The sequence below is a fragment of the Pristis pectinata genome, chromosome 19 (assembly GCF_009764475.1).
Source record: "Pristis pectinata isolate sPriPec2 chromosome 19, sPriPec2.1.pri, whole genome shotgun sequence".
NCBI classification, from domain to species: Eukaryota; Metazoa; Chordata; class Chondrichthyes; order Rhinopristiformes; family Pristidae; genus Pristis; species Pristis pectinata.
Window position 1 is genome coordinate 19552249 of NC_067423.1, and position 20425 is coordinate 19572673.

General features: G+C 38.7%; 1 protein-coding gene across 2 annotated transcripts in view; it reads right to left on the bottom strand.

Moving 5' to 3' along the window:
- rint1 (RAD50 interactor 1) overlaps positions 1–20425 on the bottom strand; it is a 44656-nt gene that overhangs the window by 9776 nt on the left and 14455 nt on the right. For both annotated transcript variants that reach the window (XM_052033935.1, XM_052033934.1), the window contains exons 4-10: positions 16795–16944; positions 15589–15745; positions 14216–14326; positions 12653–12878; positions 12228–12365; positions 3361–3560; positions 796–1010 (exon numbers count right to left, since the gene is read on the bottom strand). In XM_052033935.1, coding sequence (XP_051889895.1) covers positions 796–1010; positions 3361–3560; positions 12228–12365; positions 12653–12878; positions 14216–14326; positions 15589–15745; positions 16795–16944 — 1197 coding nt within the window. The remainder of the gene's footprint in view (positions 1–795; positions 1011–3360; positions 3561–12227; positions 12366–12652; positions 12879–14215; positions 14327–15588; positions 15746–16794; positions 16945–20425) is intronic.

Below are 20425 nucleotides of genomic sequence, written 5' to 3' on the forward strand. Positions count from 1 at the left end.
TTGTCTTTCCAAAATGCAACATCACACACTTATCTGAATTAAACTCATTCCTGTCATGTTTCCTCCATTATTGGTGATAGATACTCATTGTAAATTCTGGGCAACAAACTGAATTTCATCAAAGGTCCAGTGAGTGAATGGACACTGCTATGTTGCCTCAAGGTCCAAATGCATGCAAGCCTGGCGTCTCCAAATTCCATTTGTAGTCTTCATTAAGTTAGCTAATTTTGGCACACTCCAAACACACAGTGATCTGAGGTGGAAAGTACATATAAGCATGTAGGGCAAAGCCAAAAATGATACTCGGCTGAAACATTGCATATCTGGGTTTACGGAGACAACCAAACCTAGATGAGTGCCAAGCAGCCCTAGGAGACAATGTCTTCAGAGACAAAGGAACTTATGAAAAAAAGGGAATAGTGGGGGTTGTGGGTGGAGGAAAGGAATGGTGTACAGTTTAATGACTTTTCCAGGAATATCAACTTTACCTCTGCTTAAATACTGCAGGAACTTGAAAAATAAGTTTGTTTCCTCTAGTGACCATATGATTTCAAGAATTTCAAGACATCAGCAAACTCATGTTTAACCACTTCACCCACTCCGGTTGAGATGCTAACAAGTTTCTTGATTTTTGTACACTCACTCCTCCACTAGAGACAGCAGAAAGTTTAATATCTTTATTAAACACTCTGCTAGCTATAACAACTTTATCTTATAATACTGAATACCTATTCCAAAGTCTTAAATAACAGTCATTTTCCCTGATATGCTTGAAAATGTAATAATAGTATTCACCTTTCTTTCTTGTAAGGTTTTGCTTTGTCCTTCACTTCTCTGAAGACATGCTCTACTTGTCTTGTCAACATATCATGTCGGAGACGTTCTAGCAAGTCAATCATGTTATCAAAGACGGAGCTTTCAAGTGATGCCAGCTGGCCAAGCTGCAACTCAGTCATATTGTTGCTCTCTCCACATGCCTCGAGTGCTGCTTGCTGAAGCTGGAGGAAGAACTAATCAAAAGGAAAAACATTTCTGAACATGGAGAAAAGATCTCTGATGGAATACCATAAACATGTAATTTATCCCTCTTTAAACTAAAAATTAAGATGTACCTTCTCATATTTATTGTAATTTATTGCCACTCAATCACTATACTGAATTTAATTTGCCTACTTAAAGAATTCACACTATCAACTGCATTATTAAAGTTTCATGGGGATAAAAGCACTGCAGATGCTGGAATCAGGAGTAAAAACAACTGCTGGAGGAACTCAGCGGGCTGAGCAGCATTTGTGGGGGGGAAAGAAATTACCAACGTTTCAGGTCAAGACCCTGCATGACCTGATGCAGGGTCACAACCCAAAACATCAATAATTCCTTTCCTACCACAGATGCTGCTCAGCCTGCTGAGTTCCACTAGCAGTTTGTCTTACATTAAAATTTCACATCTTTTGGCTGACCAGTTGAACAGAAATATTTTAAGTAGTCCAACAGTCTTAATTGCACCAGAAATCCTCTTCCTGTACCTCCTTCCCTGCCTCCCTCACCAATTATGTGTTTAAGGACTGACAAATATATATTTAAAATATTGTACTAATAGTAATTAGTACACAATCTATGCTGATACTTAACTGTACAGGTTATTGGGGCCTTCCTTTCAACTGAGTATTAATAAAGACCTTTCCTGCCTATTATTTAAACATTCCCGGTCAGTCCTCATCAACAGTCACCTCCAAAGAGTGAAATGCAGAAGGCATGATTAGGAAGTTTATTGTTGATTTAAGAAAAAAGGCAGTGTGGCTGATAGTGAGAAAGCAAGCTGTGGACCATAGGAATCTAAGAGCTGATCAGGTGGGAATAACGTGACAAATGACATTCAATCTGAAAAGGTGCAAGTTAGTACTTTTATGGAAATCATCATGCCAAGGCAATACATAATAACTGGCAGGATACTGAAAAATGTTGAAGACAGAAGACCTTGGAGTCCATGCCTAATGCCATAAGGTAAATGGAAAGGTAGTTAATGTGGTGAACGGGATATTTTCTTTTATTGACAGAAGCACAGAATACAACAGCAGGAAGTTAAGGCTAGAATTATATAAAACACTAGATAAGCAACAGCAAGTGTCTAAATTTCTAGACACCAGAATATCAGAAGGATGTGATAACACTATTACTCAGAAAACAGAAGACAAGGGCAGATATACTACAATATACAATTATGAGATGGCTAAATGTGTTAAACAGGAAGGAGTAAAGTCCGACATAAATTGCAGTCTGGATATTAAAAAAAATTGCAGCTGAGTTGCAGACAAGACAGAGGAAAATGCAGAAAAGTGATATTTATTAATTACACGCAAAGTCAGTTGGAATGTGTGTTTTTGTGGATTGGGGAGAAGTGGGGGAAATGCAAGTTAAAATACATAAATGCTTTAAAACATTTAAATCATGTCTGGAGAGAGCTTTACCTGAGTAACTATTTCCCAGAAACTATTGGTTTGATTAATGGAGACTGCGATAGAAACAGCTGAGTGTTGAGTCTAGAATTGGATGGGAAAAAAGGAAATCTTGGGAATGGCTGAGGAGGAGGTCAGAGAACCTGGGAGCAGCCGAGGGGGAGACCAAGAGCTGGTTTGATGACCTCGCCCAAAGCGTGGAAGTCTGACAATGCAGAATTGGCAATAAAGGGATGATTTAGGGACTACTCCCCTTAAGAGACAGCAATAACTGGAGAGCATGGATTTATGGTAGCACTAAAGATTACAGGGCAATTGATTCAATGATGAACTAACACAGTTCCATAAATAGCAGATGACTGGCATGTAAAGTGCCTGCCACATTAAAGTTTAAAGTAATGGCTGAAAGATGGACATGATTAGGGACAATAACAACCTAAGCTTTACACAATCCCATAATACTAAGTCAACCGACACCAATCTCACAGTAGCACAGTGGTTAGCACAATGCTTTACAGCGCCAGCGACCCGGGTTCAATTCCGGCCACTGTCTGTAAGGAGTTTGTACGTTCTCCCTGTGTCTGTGTGGGTTTCCTCCGGGTGCTCCGGTTTCCTCCCACATTCCAAAGACGTACAGGTTAGGAAGTTATGGGCATGTTCTGTTGGCGCTGGAAGCGTGGCGACACTTGCGGGCTGCCCCCCAAAATCACTACGCAAAAGATGTATTTCACTGTGTGTTTCGATGTACATGTGACTAATAAAGATCTTATCTTACCAATCTATGTTACTATTAATCGACTGAGCTATAACACTAGCTTGTTGTTATTTTGAAACAAGTATATTCTTCCTTGCTATCAAACACAAATTTTCATAACTACCGCTGCAGAGATATGAATTTTCTTACTACATTATCTGCCCAATCTGCTAATACTGCTGCTATATAGTTGACAGCATTTAGAATAGCACAGTAACGGGATCCTAGTGGAGAACGGGTTTCTTCCTTCATCACTTGAGTCAGACGAATCCTGAAATCATCTATAAGCTCTTTCTGCAGTTCCAAAAACTGCAATTTTCGGCCTGCTGTCGGAAGACCCTTGTACCGATCTGTTAAGAGAAAATGTGACTATTTGGCAATTCAGCGATTAAAAAACAAAGGAAAACAAATATTATCTATCCAAAAGACTTCAATTTAGGTATTTTCCATTGAATATACTCACATACTTCCTATTTTTAATTTAACATTCAGACTTACTAAAACATAAATTCAAATTAAAAGAAGGCTTATCCAATGACACCAAAAGATTCACCCAATAACAACTCTTAATGACAGTGTTGGCTTTTTACAGACTAAGTCAGATATAAAATGCACTTATTCAAAATTAATTTTCTGTATTGTTTAAAAAAAAGTTTAAGTTTGTGAACTTAAAAGTAAACAATTAGTTTGTAACAGTTTCTAAGTAATATGAAAATAATTTACTTGACCTCATCCTCATTACCCTACCTACATAACAGTATTGTAGGATCAATCACAGCACAATACTTGAAGAAAAGGCTCACCTGAGGAATGAGGGCAGCTTCTGCTGTGAAGTGCAGAATTATTTTCATGCTAAATGTTACAGATCTAACAGACCGATACTGGGAAAATAAAGCTCCATAAGCTAAAGGCGGCAATATCTATGATTTCACATTCCAGGGTATCTTATATTTTCACTATCACAAATTAGTAGTCCAACTTTCATTTGAGGAACAGTACAGATAGTCATGTCAGCAGAAATGCCAAGTATTCATTAGAATGAAGCTACATCATGGCCACCTATAGCTAAAACATCTCAAACCAGAGTTAAAGGTAAAAAGTCCCAGAACCAACAAATCAGAAAGAGCTTTGTTGCACTACCACGTTCAGTACAGAGATATACTGGACAAAGGCACCAACAGGAAGAGAAAGGCCAATCCTTAACCTTGGAATGACAGCAAGACACAAGGCTGAAATTTCCAAGCATCTTCAGCTAAGTGGGCAATCCTCTCACCATACATTAACTAAGTTCATGTCAAACAACATTAAGAGATTGGCGAGTATAGTGCACGCAGCAAAGACTATGAACTCTCAATATCCATGAATGACAGAACTAGATCATTTGTACCAGTGCAATTATGACATCGGAACTTGCCCTTAAAATTAAAAATTGTTCAGGTTATCAGCTATCTATAAATCAAAAATAGAGCTCACCAATGATACTTTTATAGAGTCATAGAGCTATATAGCACAGGAACAGGTCCTTTGGCTTAACTCGATGACCAAGGTGCCTACCTAAGCTAGTCCTATTTGCCTATGTTTGGCCCATTTTCTCTAAACCTTTCCTATCCATGTACCTGACCAAATGTCTTTTAAATGTTGTGATTGTACCTGCCTCCACCACTTCCTGTGGCAGCTCATTCCATATACAGTACCCATCGCCTGTGTGAAACATGTGTCTCTCAGACGCCCTTTAAATCTTTCCCCTCTCACCTTAAACTTATGCCTTGTAGTTTTAGACTCCCCTACCCTGGAAAAAGACTGTGATTATCTACCCTATCTATGCTCCTCATAACTTTATAAACCTCTATAAGGATCACCCCTCAAGTCTCCTTTGCTCCAAGGAAAACAGTCCCAATTTATCCAGTCTCTTTCTATAACTCAAGCCCTCCAGTCCTGGCAACATCCCTGTGAATCTTTTCTGCACCCTCTCGAGCTTAACCACATCCCCTGTACTGTGGTGACCAGAACTGCACACAATACTCTCATCAATGTCCTGTACAGCTGTAATATGATGTCCCAGTTCCTGTAGTCAATGACCCAAATGATGAAGGGAAGCATGACATACACTTTCTTTACCACCCGTGTCTACCCGTGTCACCACATTCAGGGATCTATGTACTTGTGCCCCTAGGTCTCACTGTTCCTCAACACTCCCCAGGGCCCTGCCATTCACTTACCCTAGTTTAACTTTCCAAATTGTATCACTTTGCACTTGTATGAGTTAAATTCCATCTGCCATTTCTTTGCTCACTTTCCCAGTTGATCCAGATCCTGTTGTAACCTAGATTCCGTTATAATCTATCAGCCTCCTCCCACTCAAGGAAGTCATTCAGAAACAGAATCTCAATAATAACGTGCATTCCTACAACTAATTTAATTTTTTTTCCAGAAGCAATGAGCTGTAGAATCACAATTTTATATAAGTGGATACCAAGGTAAGTGCTAGAGGAGACAAGAGAGTAATTGCCCAGATGAACTTAGGCAAAATTGATGGCATACAGAAATAAATGGAAATGATCCAATAATCATTAAGGAAACATGGTTGTAAAGTGACCAGAATTGGAATAAATATCCCGGGATATTTAAGTTTCAGAAGAATTAGGCAAAATGAGAATGGTTAGACCTAATAATAAAGCATGGGAGAAAGACACAGGAGAGAAAGGACTTTAGGTTGGAGAATCATGAAGTAAGAACAGTTTGAGTGGAGCTAAGAAACACCAGGGGTCTTAAACCTAAACAAACTACAAAGCTACGGTGGACTGAGGAAACTACTTTAATATGTATGACAGTAGGTAGGCAATGGCTAGCATTTAAAGAATTTCCGCATGGTTTATACCAAATATGTATCCTTTTAAGATACTAAAAAACGTCAGGAAAAGTGATTCAAACATAGTTATCCAGATAAGTTAAATATAGCATTTGATCTAAAGAAAAGGCGTATAATGTTGGCCAAAAGAGCAGTAAGCCTGAGGATTGAGCAAATTTCAGAATTTACTAAAGGCAAACCATTGAAATGAAAAGTAGAGTAAAAGAGTAATCTAAACAAAACACACTGTAAAAGCTTCTATTGATATATAAAAAGGAAAAGATTACCGAAGGTTAATGTGGATCTCCTACTGACTGAGTTAGGAGGAATTATTCTGAGGAACAAGGAAATGGGAAAGAAATTAAACAATGGTTTGTTACGTACCAGCAACAAAAGAAACACACCGAGTCATGTATAAGTGTTAAAAACTATTTTATTAATAACTACTTATGATAATAAGAAAATTAAAAGTAAAAATGTTAGAATGTTAAAAGTAAAAATGTTAAATCTTAAACATTAACCCCATAAACTAAACTCGTAGTGTGTGTGTGGCAAATTCCCAAACTCCACGTCCAGGAATGGTTCTTGAAGTTCAGTTTAGCAAGCCGTAAGGTGAAACATGAGCAAGGTCTTCTTCAACAACCACCGTTGGCTGAAGACAAAACGTAGATGTAGAGAGAAAATAGAGAGTATTTATAAAATCCAAATGTTCCACGATGGAACCCAAATGACACCTCAGTGTTTACTCAGCAGTGACCACTCCACCGCATCTTCCTCACCCCGAAAAGCATCCGAGTCATGGCTGTCCACACAAATACCTGTTTCCTTCTACAGGTTAACAACAAAGTGAACTCCACCGGATTACTCCAAAAATCCATACGTGGATTGTAGTGGCAGGCACAGTTATTGTTTTTCATCCATCGATAGAGAAACTAGCAGGCTGCTGTCTCTCTCTCTCTTCTTCAGACTGACTCTGACTGACTGCTTCAAAAACGTCATTACGTCCTTCATCTTCTGTTGTCGTAACCACGCCCACACACACACACACACACACACACACACACACACACACACACACACACACACACCACTATGCTTTATCTTAAAGGGACATTCACCAATAGTAACCCAGTTTGTAACAAGTTTTATGTCTCACTTCACAGAAAACTAAAAAATCTCATGAGAAATAGTGACGAACAGCAGTTTTAGAGTGAATGCAGCCCTGGAAGAAATTAGCATTAGTCTAAAAATAGTATTGTGGAAAATAATGGGAATCAATGCCAATAAATACCCAGAACTTGATGACCTGCATCCCCGGTTTTGAAAGAGCTGGTATAGGCATAGCAGACAAATTTGTTGTCATCCTGCAGAATTCTATGGATTCAAGAACTGTACCCACAGATTGGAAGGTAGCAAATGTAACCCCACTATTTAAGAAAGAAATGAGTAAGAAAACAACAGAACATTAATCTAACATCAGTAGTAGAGAAAATGCTTGAACCTATTATGAAGGAAGTGGTGACAGGGTTCTCACAAAATAACAATAGGATTGGGCACAGTCAACATGTATTCATGAAAGGAGGATCATGATTGGCATATCTGAGAAACTTCTGAGGGAATAATCAACAGAATATATGATGGAACCAGAAGAGGTGGTACATTTGAACTTTTGGAAGGCCTTCAATTATGTTCCCAGCCCAGGACATTATTAAACAAAATTAGAGCACATGGGATTGGGGGTGATACACTGGCAATGGATTAGTTAACAGAAATAAAGTAGTAGGTTGGGAGGCTGTGACTGGTGGGGTGCTGTAGAGATCAGTGCTGGGGCTCCAGCTGCTCATAATCTATATCAATGATTGATATAGATTGTAATGTATCCAAGATTGCCTATGATAAAGTTGTGAGAAGGATGCAAATAGACTAAGTAAATCGCAAATGGAATATAATGTAGAAAAATGTAAAGCCATCCACTTTAGTAGAAATAAAGCAGAAAAGCAGGGTACTTTTTCAAATGGTGAGAGACTGAGGAGTGTTGGTGTTCAGAGGGATCCAAAAGTTAATGTGCAGATGAAGCAAGCAATTATGAAAGCAAACAGTACTGACATTATTGCAATATGATTTGGGTACAGGAGCAAAGATGTCTTTCTGGAATCAAACAGTACCCAGGTAAAGTTGGCCTGGAATACAGTGTACAGGTCTGGTTTCCTGACTTAAGGTTGTGCCTCACGAGCTTGATTGAATTCTTTGAGGATATGACAAAGCACATTGATGTAGGTAGAGCAGTGAATGTGGTGTACGTGGATTTTAGTAAGGCGTTTGATAAGGTTCCTCATAGAAGGCTTATTCAGGAAGTCTGGAGGCATGGGATCCAGGGAAAATTGGCTGTGTGGATTCAGAATTGGTTCACCCATAGAAGACAAAGGGTGGTGGTAGATTAAGCGTATTCTGCCTGGAGGTCGGTGACCAGTGGTGTTCCGCAGGAATCTGTTCTGGGACCCCTGCTCTTTGTAATTTTTATCAATGACTTGGATGATGATGTGGAAGGGTGGGTTAGTAAGTTTGCTGATGATACAAAGGTTGGTGGTGTTGTGATAGTGTAGAAGGTTGCTGTAGATTACAACAGGATATTGATAGAATGCAGAGCTGGGCTGAGAAGTGGCAGATGGAGTTCAATCCGGATAAGTGTGAAGTGATACACTTCGGGAGATCGAATTTGAAGGCAGGATACAAGGTTAATGGCAGGACTCTTAGCAGTGTGGAGGAACAGAGGGATCTTGGGGTCCACATCCATGGATCCCTCAAGGTTGCCACGCAGATCGATAGGGTTGTTAAGAAGGCATATGGAGTGTTGGCCTTCATTAGTCGGGGTATTGAGTTCAAGAGCCACGAGGTGATGTTGCAGCTCTATAGAACTCTGGTTGGACCACACTTGGAGTATTGTGTTCAGTTCTGGTCGCCTCATTATAGGAAGGATGTGGAAGCCTTAGAGAGGGTGCAGAGGAGATTTACCAGGATGTTGCCTGGATTGGAGAGCATGTCTTAGGAGGATAGGTTGAGCGAGCTAGGGCTTTTCTCTTTGGAGAGGAGGAGGATGAGAGGTGACTTGATAGGTGTACAAGATGATAAGAGGCATAGATTGAGTGGACAGTCAGAGACTTTTTCCTAGTGCGATAATGGCTAACACGAGGGGACATAATTTTAAGGTGATTGGAGGAAGGTATAAGGTTTGTGGGGGCAGATGCATTAGGGACATTTAAGAGACTCTTAGATAGACACATGAATGATAGAAAAATAGGGGGCTATGTGGGAGGGAAGGGTTAGATAGATCTTAGAGCAGGATAAGATGTTGGCACAACATTGTGGGCCGAAGGACCTGTACTGTGCTGTAGTGTTCTATGTTCTATGATATATTTGCAAGAAAAGGAGTGCAGCCAAGGTTCATCAGATTGATTCCTGAGATGGGCGAGATTAACCACAATGGGCCTATAACTCTCTGGAGTTCAGAAGAATCAGAGGTTATCACACTGAAAACACAAAATCCTAGTTTTGACTGGATAGTTGCATGAACAATACTTCCATTGGCTGGAGTCTTTAAGACTATGGATCATGGTCTAGAAATAAGGGATCTGACACCTAGAGGTTCGTAAATCTTTGGAATTCTCTACCCAAGGGGGCCGTGGAGGTTCAGTTGCTCAGTATATTCAGACATTCAGATATTAAGAGATGCCAGGCATAAGAGTTAACAAAGTAAAGTGTCACCGAGATAAAAGATCAACCATAATTGAGCAGGCATGGAGAGAGTAGAGGGGGTCAAATAGCCTAGAGCTGCTTCTATTTCTTATGTTTTACGAAGGCAGTCCCTGAAGAAGTGAAATCAGTGAGAAAAGTCATCCTTCAGTGCCTGGAATTATATCTAACAAAAAGGAAATAGTCCTGAGCATCAGAAACTGATCATTAATGCTTCAAACAGCAGATTACATTCAAGCCACATAGGAAATGATGACGCCCAACATGAAAAGATCCACAGCTCCCTCCATCGTTCAATGGCACTATGATTGCTATAACCATGTAGCATGTCACCATTTTCCAGAATTTGAACCGGACCAATCATATCAACATTGTGCCACAATAGCAGGTTGATACTTAGCAACAAGTGGCTCACCCCATGACTCACATGCAAGGTTCATGTCAGCGCTACCGGCCATCCACTCCTAGATGAGTGCTGCCATAACTTTCAAAAAATTTAACACCTTCAAGTATCAAGCAGAGTGCTTCACCACCAACTTTAATATACACACCATCTCTCAGTTCCACAAGAGCAGTAATTTAATAGAAGCACCAGATCTCTCTTCAGATGTCCCTATTTGAACATTTAAATTTGACACTGGATCAAAATCTTGGAAATTTCCTTCAAAACACCATTTTGGGCTTATATTAACACAAGCCAGCAGAACTATCACCACTTCACCTTATGATGGACATAAATGTAACCTTGGAAGAATCAATTCTTACCGCATTAATGGAAATCATAGGACTTACTGCTTTATAAAACACATAACATCTTTCTGATCTAGCTGAGTTCAACATTTTTTTCTTTTGAATGAAGGCTACCAACTGTGGGATAGCAACTCTGCAACTTGTTTGCATATGCTTTCATTTTTGGTGGTGGGATGGAGTGCAGTTAATATTGAGCCAAACTGCTACAAATCATAATAAATGAAGAACTGGGATATAATTGACAAATGAATTTCAACATAGATAACTAAGCATTTTGGTAAAAACAATATGAATATATTGTTAGTAGTAGTAACAATAATAGTATATTACTTAGAAAATATCAGTCTAAGTTGAAAAATTACCCTCCCAATTACAAATACATAAATTATTGAAAGCTGTGAAGCCAGTAACTCACTTTGTATAAAACAAACAAACCATTGTTCATTATTTCAAGAAAAGTAGAATTGAAAAACTATTAAACTTTTGGGGTACAGTAAAATTCCATTAATCCACACTTACCAGACTAGCAAATTTTCCAGACAATTGGATGTTTTTTTTTTAAATAGCCTAACAGACTTCTAATGCATTTTTGTTTTTAGGATATTCCACAGTAACAATTCAGTGAACCTAGAAGTTTGAGGAGAGCGTGATAAACTGAACCAAGCAAGTTTCAAGGCAGCACAGCCAACAGAACATAAGTTTAAAGGCACAGTGGGAATTGGGGCACCAGAGAGTAGGAGAGTGTGGGAACTTTGGCCCTGGCAGGTGGAGTGGGAAAGGGAACTGGGGCCCTGGTAGGTGGAAGGGGGAAGCATGGGAATTGGGGCCCCTGCAAGTGGAAGGGGGTGTGGAAACTTTGGCACTGGTGGTGCTCAGAGACTTGGGACCCAGGGCCCTGGCTAGTGGTCAGTGGACCCCAGTAGTGAATGGGGAGCACAACAACAGGGCTGCAGCAAATGGACAAGGAGTGCAGCAACTGGGGCTGCAGCAATGAATGGGGAGCGCAGCAACCAGGGCCCTAGCTAGTGGATGGGAGCGCAGCAAATGAGGCCCTGGCGAGTGGACAGGGAATGCGGCAAACATCACCTAGTGAGCCAGGTACCAAACTATCATGATCTTGGAATGATCAGATAGTCGATTATCAGAATTTTGCTGTATTGTGGAAAGTCTGGTCTTTGTACTATTGAAAGCACAGAGGCAGTGGAGAGCTACAGAAGAGATATACAAAAGTGGCACAAAATATAAGTGGTAGTACTTATCATGAAAGAATGGGCATTTGGATCTTCTTTTTCTTGAAGAGAAAAAGTGGGGTATAATATAATAAATTATTAAAATTATGAAACCTTTTGATCACCAGATTATTTCCACCTAGAAGAACTAGAGTCCATCAACAGAAGACAGTCAACAGAAGATCAAAAAGGGAATACAAAAAAAAATCATTTAAAATGACATGAGTATGGAACTTGTTTCTACAGGTAGATGTCAAGGTAAATGATATGGAGGCACTTAAAGGGAAACTAGAAAAGTACATTAGGAAGAAGGAAATACAGGTTTATGCTTATTTATTCATACAATGCAGTATGGGAGGAGACCCAAGTGGAACATGAACACTGGCATGAAATGGTTGATCTTATGATGTATATTCTTTGTAATTCTAAGTTATCTTTACCTGTAATTACTAAAAGAAGCGTCATGAATGTTTCAGCACAATCTGGAGCTTTCATCTCATCTACATCCATAATGTCCTTATACTGGGATGTCCATGCAGCTTCTGAAGACAGCACTGAATCCATCTTTTCTAAAGCAACTGAAAGCCAAGAATGATTAGGTTAGAGATCATTGTGTTCAATCAGCATTGGGTGTCTGTGTGACATGCAGTTTATTCTAAAAACAAACAAAACGTGGATTTTTCCAGTTCAGTATGACTTACTACTTTACACATGTACCATGCTTCAAATTATTTATCCCATAGGATTTATGTGCAACAATGAATCAACTATATTATCATTCAACTGACCCATTATGCAATAGATATTAAATGTCCTATGGAAAAATGAGAATTACTCTTCCACAACAGACCATGTTTATGCTTACATTTTCTTTCCACTGTCAACCATTTCTGAAAGCAGGTCTCTTCTGAGAGGATGTGCATACAGCTTGGGAGGCTGTTAAGATAGCCATGGGCACTATGCAGTTCTTTTTCAAATAACAATATTTCATCTACCATGTGACAAAACAGGCTATCATCATAAAGGAGCCTTGGAATATCAGCAGACATCTTCTCCAAAACCAGCATTACAAGACCCCGTGAGAACTCCAGCTAAATAACAAGGGCAGGTGGAAACATGTTATTGGAATAATTTAGACTAAGTACCGCCAAGTTTCATAAGATTTGGAGGTTAAAATATTACATAATACGTTCTGTGATTGTAGATTTTCACTTAAGAATACAAGGAATAATAAAATATATCATTTTTGCAGCTTCAGAGAAAATATGCAGAACTGTGTAAATAATATGCCATAGCGAAAAAAGCAACACTGGTGTAAAATAAAGAAAAAACTGCAGATGGTGGAAACCTAAAATAAAAACAGAAAATGCTGGAAATACTCAGCCCGCATCTGTGGGAGAAGAAAGAGAATTAACATTTCAGGTTGAAGACACTTCATCAAAACTGACGAAGGTTCTTTGACTTGAAACTTTTACTGTGCTTCTCTTCCCACAACTGTAAAGTAATCCAGTTCAGTTGTCCTATCTTTTCCAATTTTAATTTCAAAGTTCTAATTAATGACTTCATTATTAAAAAACATTAATAATCAAAAATCAATTCAAAGGCTTCCATTTGTTCAGGTAATTAAAAATGTTATCAATATTATTAATGAAAATGCTCAACTTCAGGATAATTTTTTAAAAACATGTTTCTGAGCATTTTGTTCATGGAAATATGGCTGGGACAGAATTGAGCAAAGAATCAAAAGAAACCAATAGAATAATGGATGGAGAAATAAATTATCCTCACAAAACATTCTCACAAATTTGAAATATGTTAGTAGAGATTTTTTTACTTAAGAGATAATTGAAAAAAACTTTAATTCCTTAACAAATCAAACAACTTAGTTTGTAACTTTCATTATATACTTCCCTTTCATTATATACTTCACGGTCCAACAACAAAATTGAGTAACATGCAATTTATAAGCTAAGAAGTTATATTAAGACAATCTTACAAAACACAGTATTAATTACACACTGCAGCACCTAGTGGAGATGCTGTCTCTTAGCTCCAGTGATCTGGGTTCAATCTGACCTCTGGTGCTATCTGTGTGGTGTTTCATACTTTCCCTGTGACTGCGTAAGATTCCTGTGTGTCCTCCAAGGTCAAGCTCATTGATAAGTTAATTATCCACTGTAAGTTGCTCCAAGTGTGTAGGTGAAAGGTAAAATTGGGGTTGGGGGGGGGTGGGGGTGGGGGGAGTTGAATGGGAATGTTGGGAAAATAATCAGTGCAGGATTAGTGTTAAATGGTAAAATGGTGTCTGTGCTCAGCATGGACTTGGTGGATCTAAAGATCTGTTTCGGTGCTTTAAGAATCCTCAACTCCTTATATAACTGGTTTCTAGAAAACTTAATTCTCTGAATAAAACTATACAGAAACTTACCCTGGCATCCAAAGAAGACCCTGCTTTATCTATTATGGGCTGAATTTTCTGTTCAAAAAACTTGCTATGGTTTCCAATCCACATCAGCACTTGCGTCAGGTACCACTCTGGCTACAGAGAAAGAAAGATCTTATGTTCTACCAGTTCCAACAATATTCCTAATGTTTAAAGCAGACTTAATGTCAAGACTGGAACTTAGCACAACTTATAGAATGTGGGTTAAAACAATTCAAAAGCAAGCAACATTCAATTCACAGTGGAAGTTAGGTTAAAAACTCCACACCTTGTTCACTAGGATTAACTCCACTGAAAGCTACTTATTTCAAAATAACAGTTTAACATACTAAAATCTCAAATATGAATCAACACTGTAGATTTATATTTGTGCAGAGATAGTTTCTTATGAAATATGTCCAAAAATAGCAGCGTTTTCTTTTGCATAGTGACTTGAGGAAAAATGTAAGACATTGCAACCTTTACTGAAGCAAAGGCAGAGAAAGAGCGATTCAAGCTTTCATTTAAATGAAGTTTACATAGTGACTTGCGAAACATTATTATACATAACTTCATCTCGTATTTCATATTTTTCATACTCTGTAATGACATAAAACAAAGCCATTTGGTCCATCAAGTTGATGTCAGTTTTCAGAACAGTCCCAGTACCCCATTTATTTCCCTTAATCTTATGGAGAACGGAACAGTTTACCATATGGAATTGCTGTGAGAGAGACCAATGCATCTTTTAATGAGTTGAAGACTATCGAATTGTTGGTTAAGTTTTGGGTTGTGTGAGCATGACCTAGAACATACTTCATTCTGTGCAGTAACCTTCATTATATTAACTTAATTAAGAGAAGTTATATGCTACTAAAATAACTGAACAATATTATCTCGTTACATATTCTCTAAAATGAAGACCTCTAAGATTTAAAATGGCATTAAAATAATTAGATTTAGTAAAAATTCCACACAAATCTCCAAGTACAATTTTCTACAAGAAAGGTGAGCAATCCTCGACTTTACCATAGTTGCTTGCATGCAGAGTACAACTGTTGGGGATAAAATTTTATATGTTATTGTATATGGAGAGTAGAACTGTACATTTTATTCCTTTACATCTGATTGAGAAATCTGGGTCATGCCTGCATCAGTCAAACTCACAGAAAAGGAACATACACGACTATTGTCAGATTAATACATGAAATAAAAATAGTAAGTCATGATTGTTTTTGTCTGGATCTTCAAATATTTCTATGAAAACCCTCACAAAGAACAGATTGGGGATGGTAGATTTAAAGTAGGCAAAAATAAGACTATGGTAGAATTTATTACATTCTTTTATCTCAAGTATAAGTTTGAATAAAATGTCAAACCTTAGTTAGCATATTCGTTTGTCTGTTGCCAGAAAAGTGGTATTTAAATCTCTTCTGCAGTGGCAGTAGCATAAGCTGAATGGGAATTGCAATAGGCAGGGATGGTGGAATATCATACTTCTCTGGTAACTGCTTCGGTTTAGTTATTAGTTCATCTCTGCATCAATAAGTTAAGGTTAATTTTAGTCTAATCCTAAAAAAGCATTAAAACACTCCTAAAAACGTTAGTGAAAGGCACCAAGTACTGCAAAAAAAACATATTTTATTTATCCAGAAATGACTATATAATTACTTAATCAAAGATAGTTGCACTAAGGTTGTGATTGTGTCTGTGTCAAAACAATAATAAATAACAATACAATCTAAGCAAGCAAAATACAGAGTGTAATAAAGCAGAAAAAATCTCTTCCTACACTGGAAACTGAAAAATAAAAAAAGGCAACTAAAAAACTGAAAGCCCCAAGACAAAAGACCTATTAGGGCACAGATCTATGGTGAACAAGGAATTTCAGTAAACTGTCAGTCAAATGCTAAGTGTTTGCAGCATTTTCTGTTTTTGTTTTTGATTTTCAGCACCTGCTTTTTTTTGATTTTCAAGGAATTCCAATACAAGCTATATTAGGCTTTTATCAACACAATCTGACTTTGACAAATATTTATCACCATCTCCTGGTCAAAATTAGGTCCTGCATCAGAAAAGTGATACCTTCAGAAAGCATGAAGTAAAATCAAACTAAATAAATATTTTTCTTCTGCTATTAAAAAAAAATCAACTGTAGGCCAATTAGAAAACTAGCTAAAACATAGGTTCAAATTTTTGAACATTTTCAAAGTAAGTTTATTACATAACACACGCTTATTCTGCATATGTAAACAGCATTCTTAATTCTTAATAAAGCATCTTTATATTTTTCTCCTATTCCAGGATAGACTTTGCCGATCTCCAAGCATCTCACAGGTGTCCATTCATCCTTCTATTAGTGAGTCAGTTTGGACTGTGAAATATGGAAGTTCAACTCACACGAGACAAATCTCACAAGAGCACATTTACCCAAAGAACACTTTACCCAATCGGGAATTAAAATTAGGTCTCAATGACGACAAAATATAATAGAACTAGTTTTATATTTTTCCAGCAACTTATGATTTGGAGGTAAATCCATATGCAAGTAAGATAACCTTATTGATATAACTGTAAAAGGATACGATGTCTGCAATTTGAGGAGTTGAATGAATAGTGTTTCTAGGTTGTTGTTGAGTTCTGTTGAATTTGTCACTGATGCCAGTGCAAGAGTCTGGGATTGCTGGGGTCCAATGAAAGGCCAATGCAGTTGCTTTAAGACTTCTTCAAAATCACTACACGGAAGAAACATTTAATGATTTTTTTCAAACAGATTTCTCGCTTTCAAAAATTTATAATATATAAAAAAGCCATAACCCAATTCAGCAGTGATCCTTCCCCCAAAGTGCAAGGTAACTTTTGGTGATTCATGTACAGGGACATGCAGGTCCCTTAAATTTTCTTACAAATAACATTCAAAAACATTATGACAGTTGAAAATGTTTATTTTTTTGTGTCCTCTGCAGAACTATAAGCTTTAGGAGGGAAGGGGGGAATGTTGCTAAGAATGCAGAAAATTTTAATATCTTGTACTCCACCACTGTAATATTTTAATTTTAAATTTCTTATCCATCTATCCATTAATAATTTTCTGTTGTCAAGCTCTCTTTTCACCCTTTTTGTTTTTTGTGGTGATTCACTCACGTGATCTTTTGACATACCAGTGCAACAACTGTCCTATTTCTCAATCTTCCCCTTTAAAATACCTATGCAATCTCTCTAACCACCTTCAGTCTCAACTGCATCCATAAGCTCTGTAACATAGGTCAGGGTTCATATTTTTGTCCTGTTTCCAGCCAGTGATCAGCTCTCTCCTCATGTTAAAACTGCTTTTCAAGAAAAGAGAGCTTTGCACTTGTCAACTTCCTAAATTCCAGAGTCTAGAACAGTTCCCACAGATAGGAAAGTTGCTGAAGTAACCCAACTATTCAAGAAGGAAGGGAGAAAACTGCAAACCACTTCGCCTGATGGCAGTAGTAAAGAAAATAACAGGAAATTTTTTACACAAATGGCAGCATCAACAAGGAATTATGAAAGGTAAATCATATCTGACAAATCTGTGAGAAGTTATTGAGTTGTAACTGGCTGCAAAGGAACCATTGGATGTGGTAAATTTGGACCTTCAGGAGGCCTTGGAGAAGGTCCCACACAGGATATTAGTAAACATAATTAGTACACATGGAATTGGGCATGGATTGAGGATTGGTTAATGGAGAGGAAATGGAGTAGGAGTAAATGGGTGGTTTTTAGATTAGAAGGCTGGGACCAGTGGGGTGCTGCAGAGATTTGTGCTGAGGTGCTAATTGCTCACAATCCGTATCAGTAAATTTCGAGTGAAGGGACCAAGGATAAAATATTCAAGTCTGCATTTGATATATGGGTTACTGTGCAAGTTGTAAGCAGGATGCAGAATCATATGCTAAGTGAATAGATGAAGACATGGCTGATGGAAGGTAATGTGGAAAAATATGAAGTCATCTACTTTGGTTAAAAAAAGGTAGAGAAAAGCATGTTTTTTTTAAAAGACGGTAAGTGATAAAAAAAATTGGTGTCGGGGGATCTGGGAGTACTTGTACACAAAACAATGAAAGTTAACATGCAAGTACAGCAAGCAATTACGAAGATGAACAATCAGCATAAATACATCTTACCAAAATTACATAGGGACCTGGTAATATCACATCTGGAATACTTGTGTACAGGGCTGATCTTCCTATACAAGGAAGGATATGCTTGCAGTAGAGGGAATGCAAGCAGGCTTACCAGATTGATTTCTGGGATGGGGGTTGTTCTATGAGATGACATTGATTAGACTGGGGCTATGCACTCTGGAGTTTAGAATACTCCCTATACATTCATGACTGTGTGGCCAGATTCTGCTCTAACTCCATCTACAAGTTTGCAGATGATACCACCATTGTAGGCCGTATCTCAAACAGCGATGAGTCGGAGTACAGGAAGGAGATACAGAGCTTAGTGGAATGGTGTCTTGACAACAACCTCTCCCTCAATGTCAACAAAACAAAAGAGCTGGTCATTGACTTCAGGAAAGGGGGCGGTGTACATGCACCTATCTACATCAATGGTGCTGAGGTCGAGAGGGTTGAGAGCTTCAAGTTCCTGGGTGTGAACATCACCAACAGCCTGTCCTGGTCAAATCACGTAGATGCCACAGCCAAGAAAGCTCACCAGCGCCTCTACTTCCTCAGGAGGCTAAAGAGATTTGGTTTGTCCCCTTTGACTCTCACCAACTTTTACCGATGCACCATAGAAAGCATCCTATCTGGTTGTATCATGGCTCGGTACGACAACTGCTCCGCCCAGGACCGCAAGAAGCTGCAGAGAGTTGTGGACACAGCCCAGCGCATCACGGACACCAGCCTCCCCTCCTTGGACTCTGTCTTTATCTCTTGTTGTCTTGGTGTAGCAGCCAGCATAATCAAAGACCCCACCCACCCAGGACATTCTCTCTTCTCTCCTCTTCCATCGGGTAGAAGATACAGGTGCCTGAGGGCACGTACCACCAGACTTAAGGACAGCTTCTACCCCACTGTGATAAGACTATTGAACGGTTCCCTTATACAATGAAATGGACTCTGACCTCACAACCTACCTTGTTGTGACCTTGCACCTTATTGCACTGCACTTTCTCTGTAGCTGTGACACTTTACTCTGTACTGTTACTGTTTTTACCTGTACTACATCAATGCACTTTGTACTAACTCAATGTAACTGCACTGTGTAATGAATTGACCTGTACGATAGGTTTGTAAGACAAGCTTTTCACTGTACCTCGGTACAAGTGACAATAATAAACCAATGCCAATAAAAGGTGTTCAGATTGAAATATACAAACTTCTTGCAGGGCTTAACAGGTAGATGTAGGGATAATTTTTTATCTGATAATCTGTTTTAACTGTCTAGGATCAGGGGCGCAATATCAAAATAAAGGATCAGTAACTCAAGACTGAGCTGAAAAGAAATTTCTTCCCCCAGAGGGTGGCAAATGTTTGGAATTCATGGAGCTGTGGCAGCTCAGTCACTGAGTATATACAAGATAATGGTTGCTTGTTTCCTGTGCTCCTCTTAAACTCAGAAAGTTTGGTCTCCTATGCTCCTCAGGGGGCCAAGGCATGGAAGAGGTTCAGATAGTGCAATGGAGGTAAATGCTATAGGCAAGATTATGCTTCTGTCTCTGTCACTATGTGATCAGAGATCAACTGTGTATGCTTCAGGGTCACTGTGTTTGCTAAATGACAATGACAGCAGAGTGATATGGTCCTGCTCTCAAAATCCTCTTCCTGGGAAATTGTGCACCAGAAACCACCAACAGAGCGTCAGAAGACCACAATCTGTCAACATCAGCTGATGACTCTCCAAAGTTTTATGGGAGGGATTCTGGGGCTCTGGGGTTGGCTGATGGCTTCAGGACCTTGTTCTCAGACTGCATTTGCAGGGAGGATAAAATTGGCAATAGCTGGAGTGGGGGAAATGGGGTATAGGAAGATCAGAAGCATTAAGAGGGAAAGGAAAAGGGAAGGTAGTGGGTGAAGGACCCTTATGTTCCCCTTCCAGTTGCTCACAATCCTGACTTGAAAATATACCTTCATTGTTGCTAGGTTTAAATTGCAAAAATTGTGGGAATGCCCCCACCAGAAGGACTGGAAGGATTCAAGAATGTAGCTCACCACTTTCTCAAGGAAATTACATAAATGC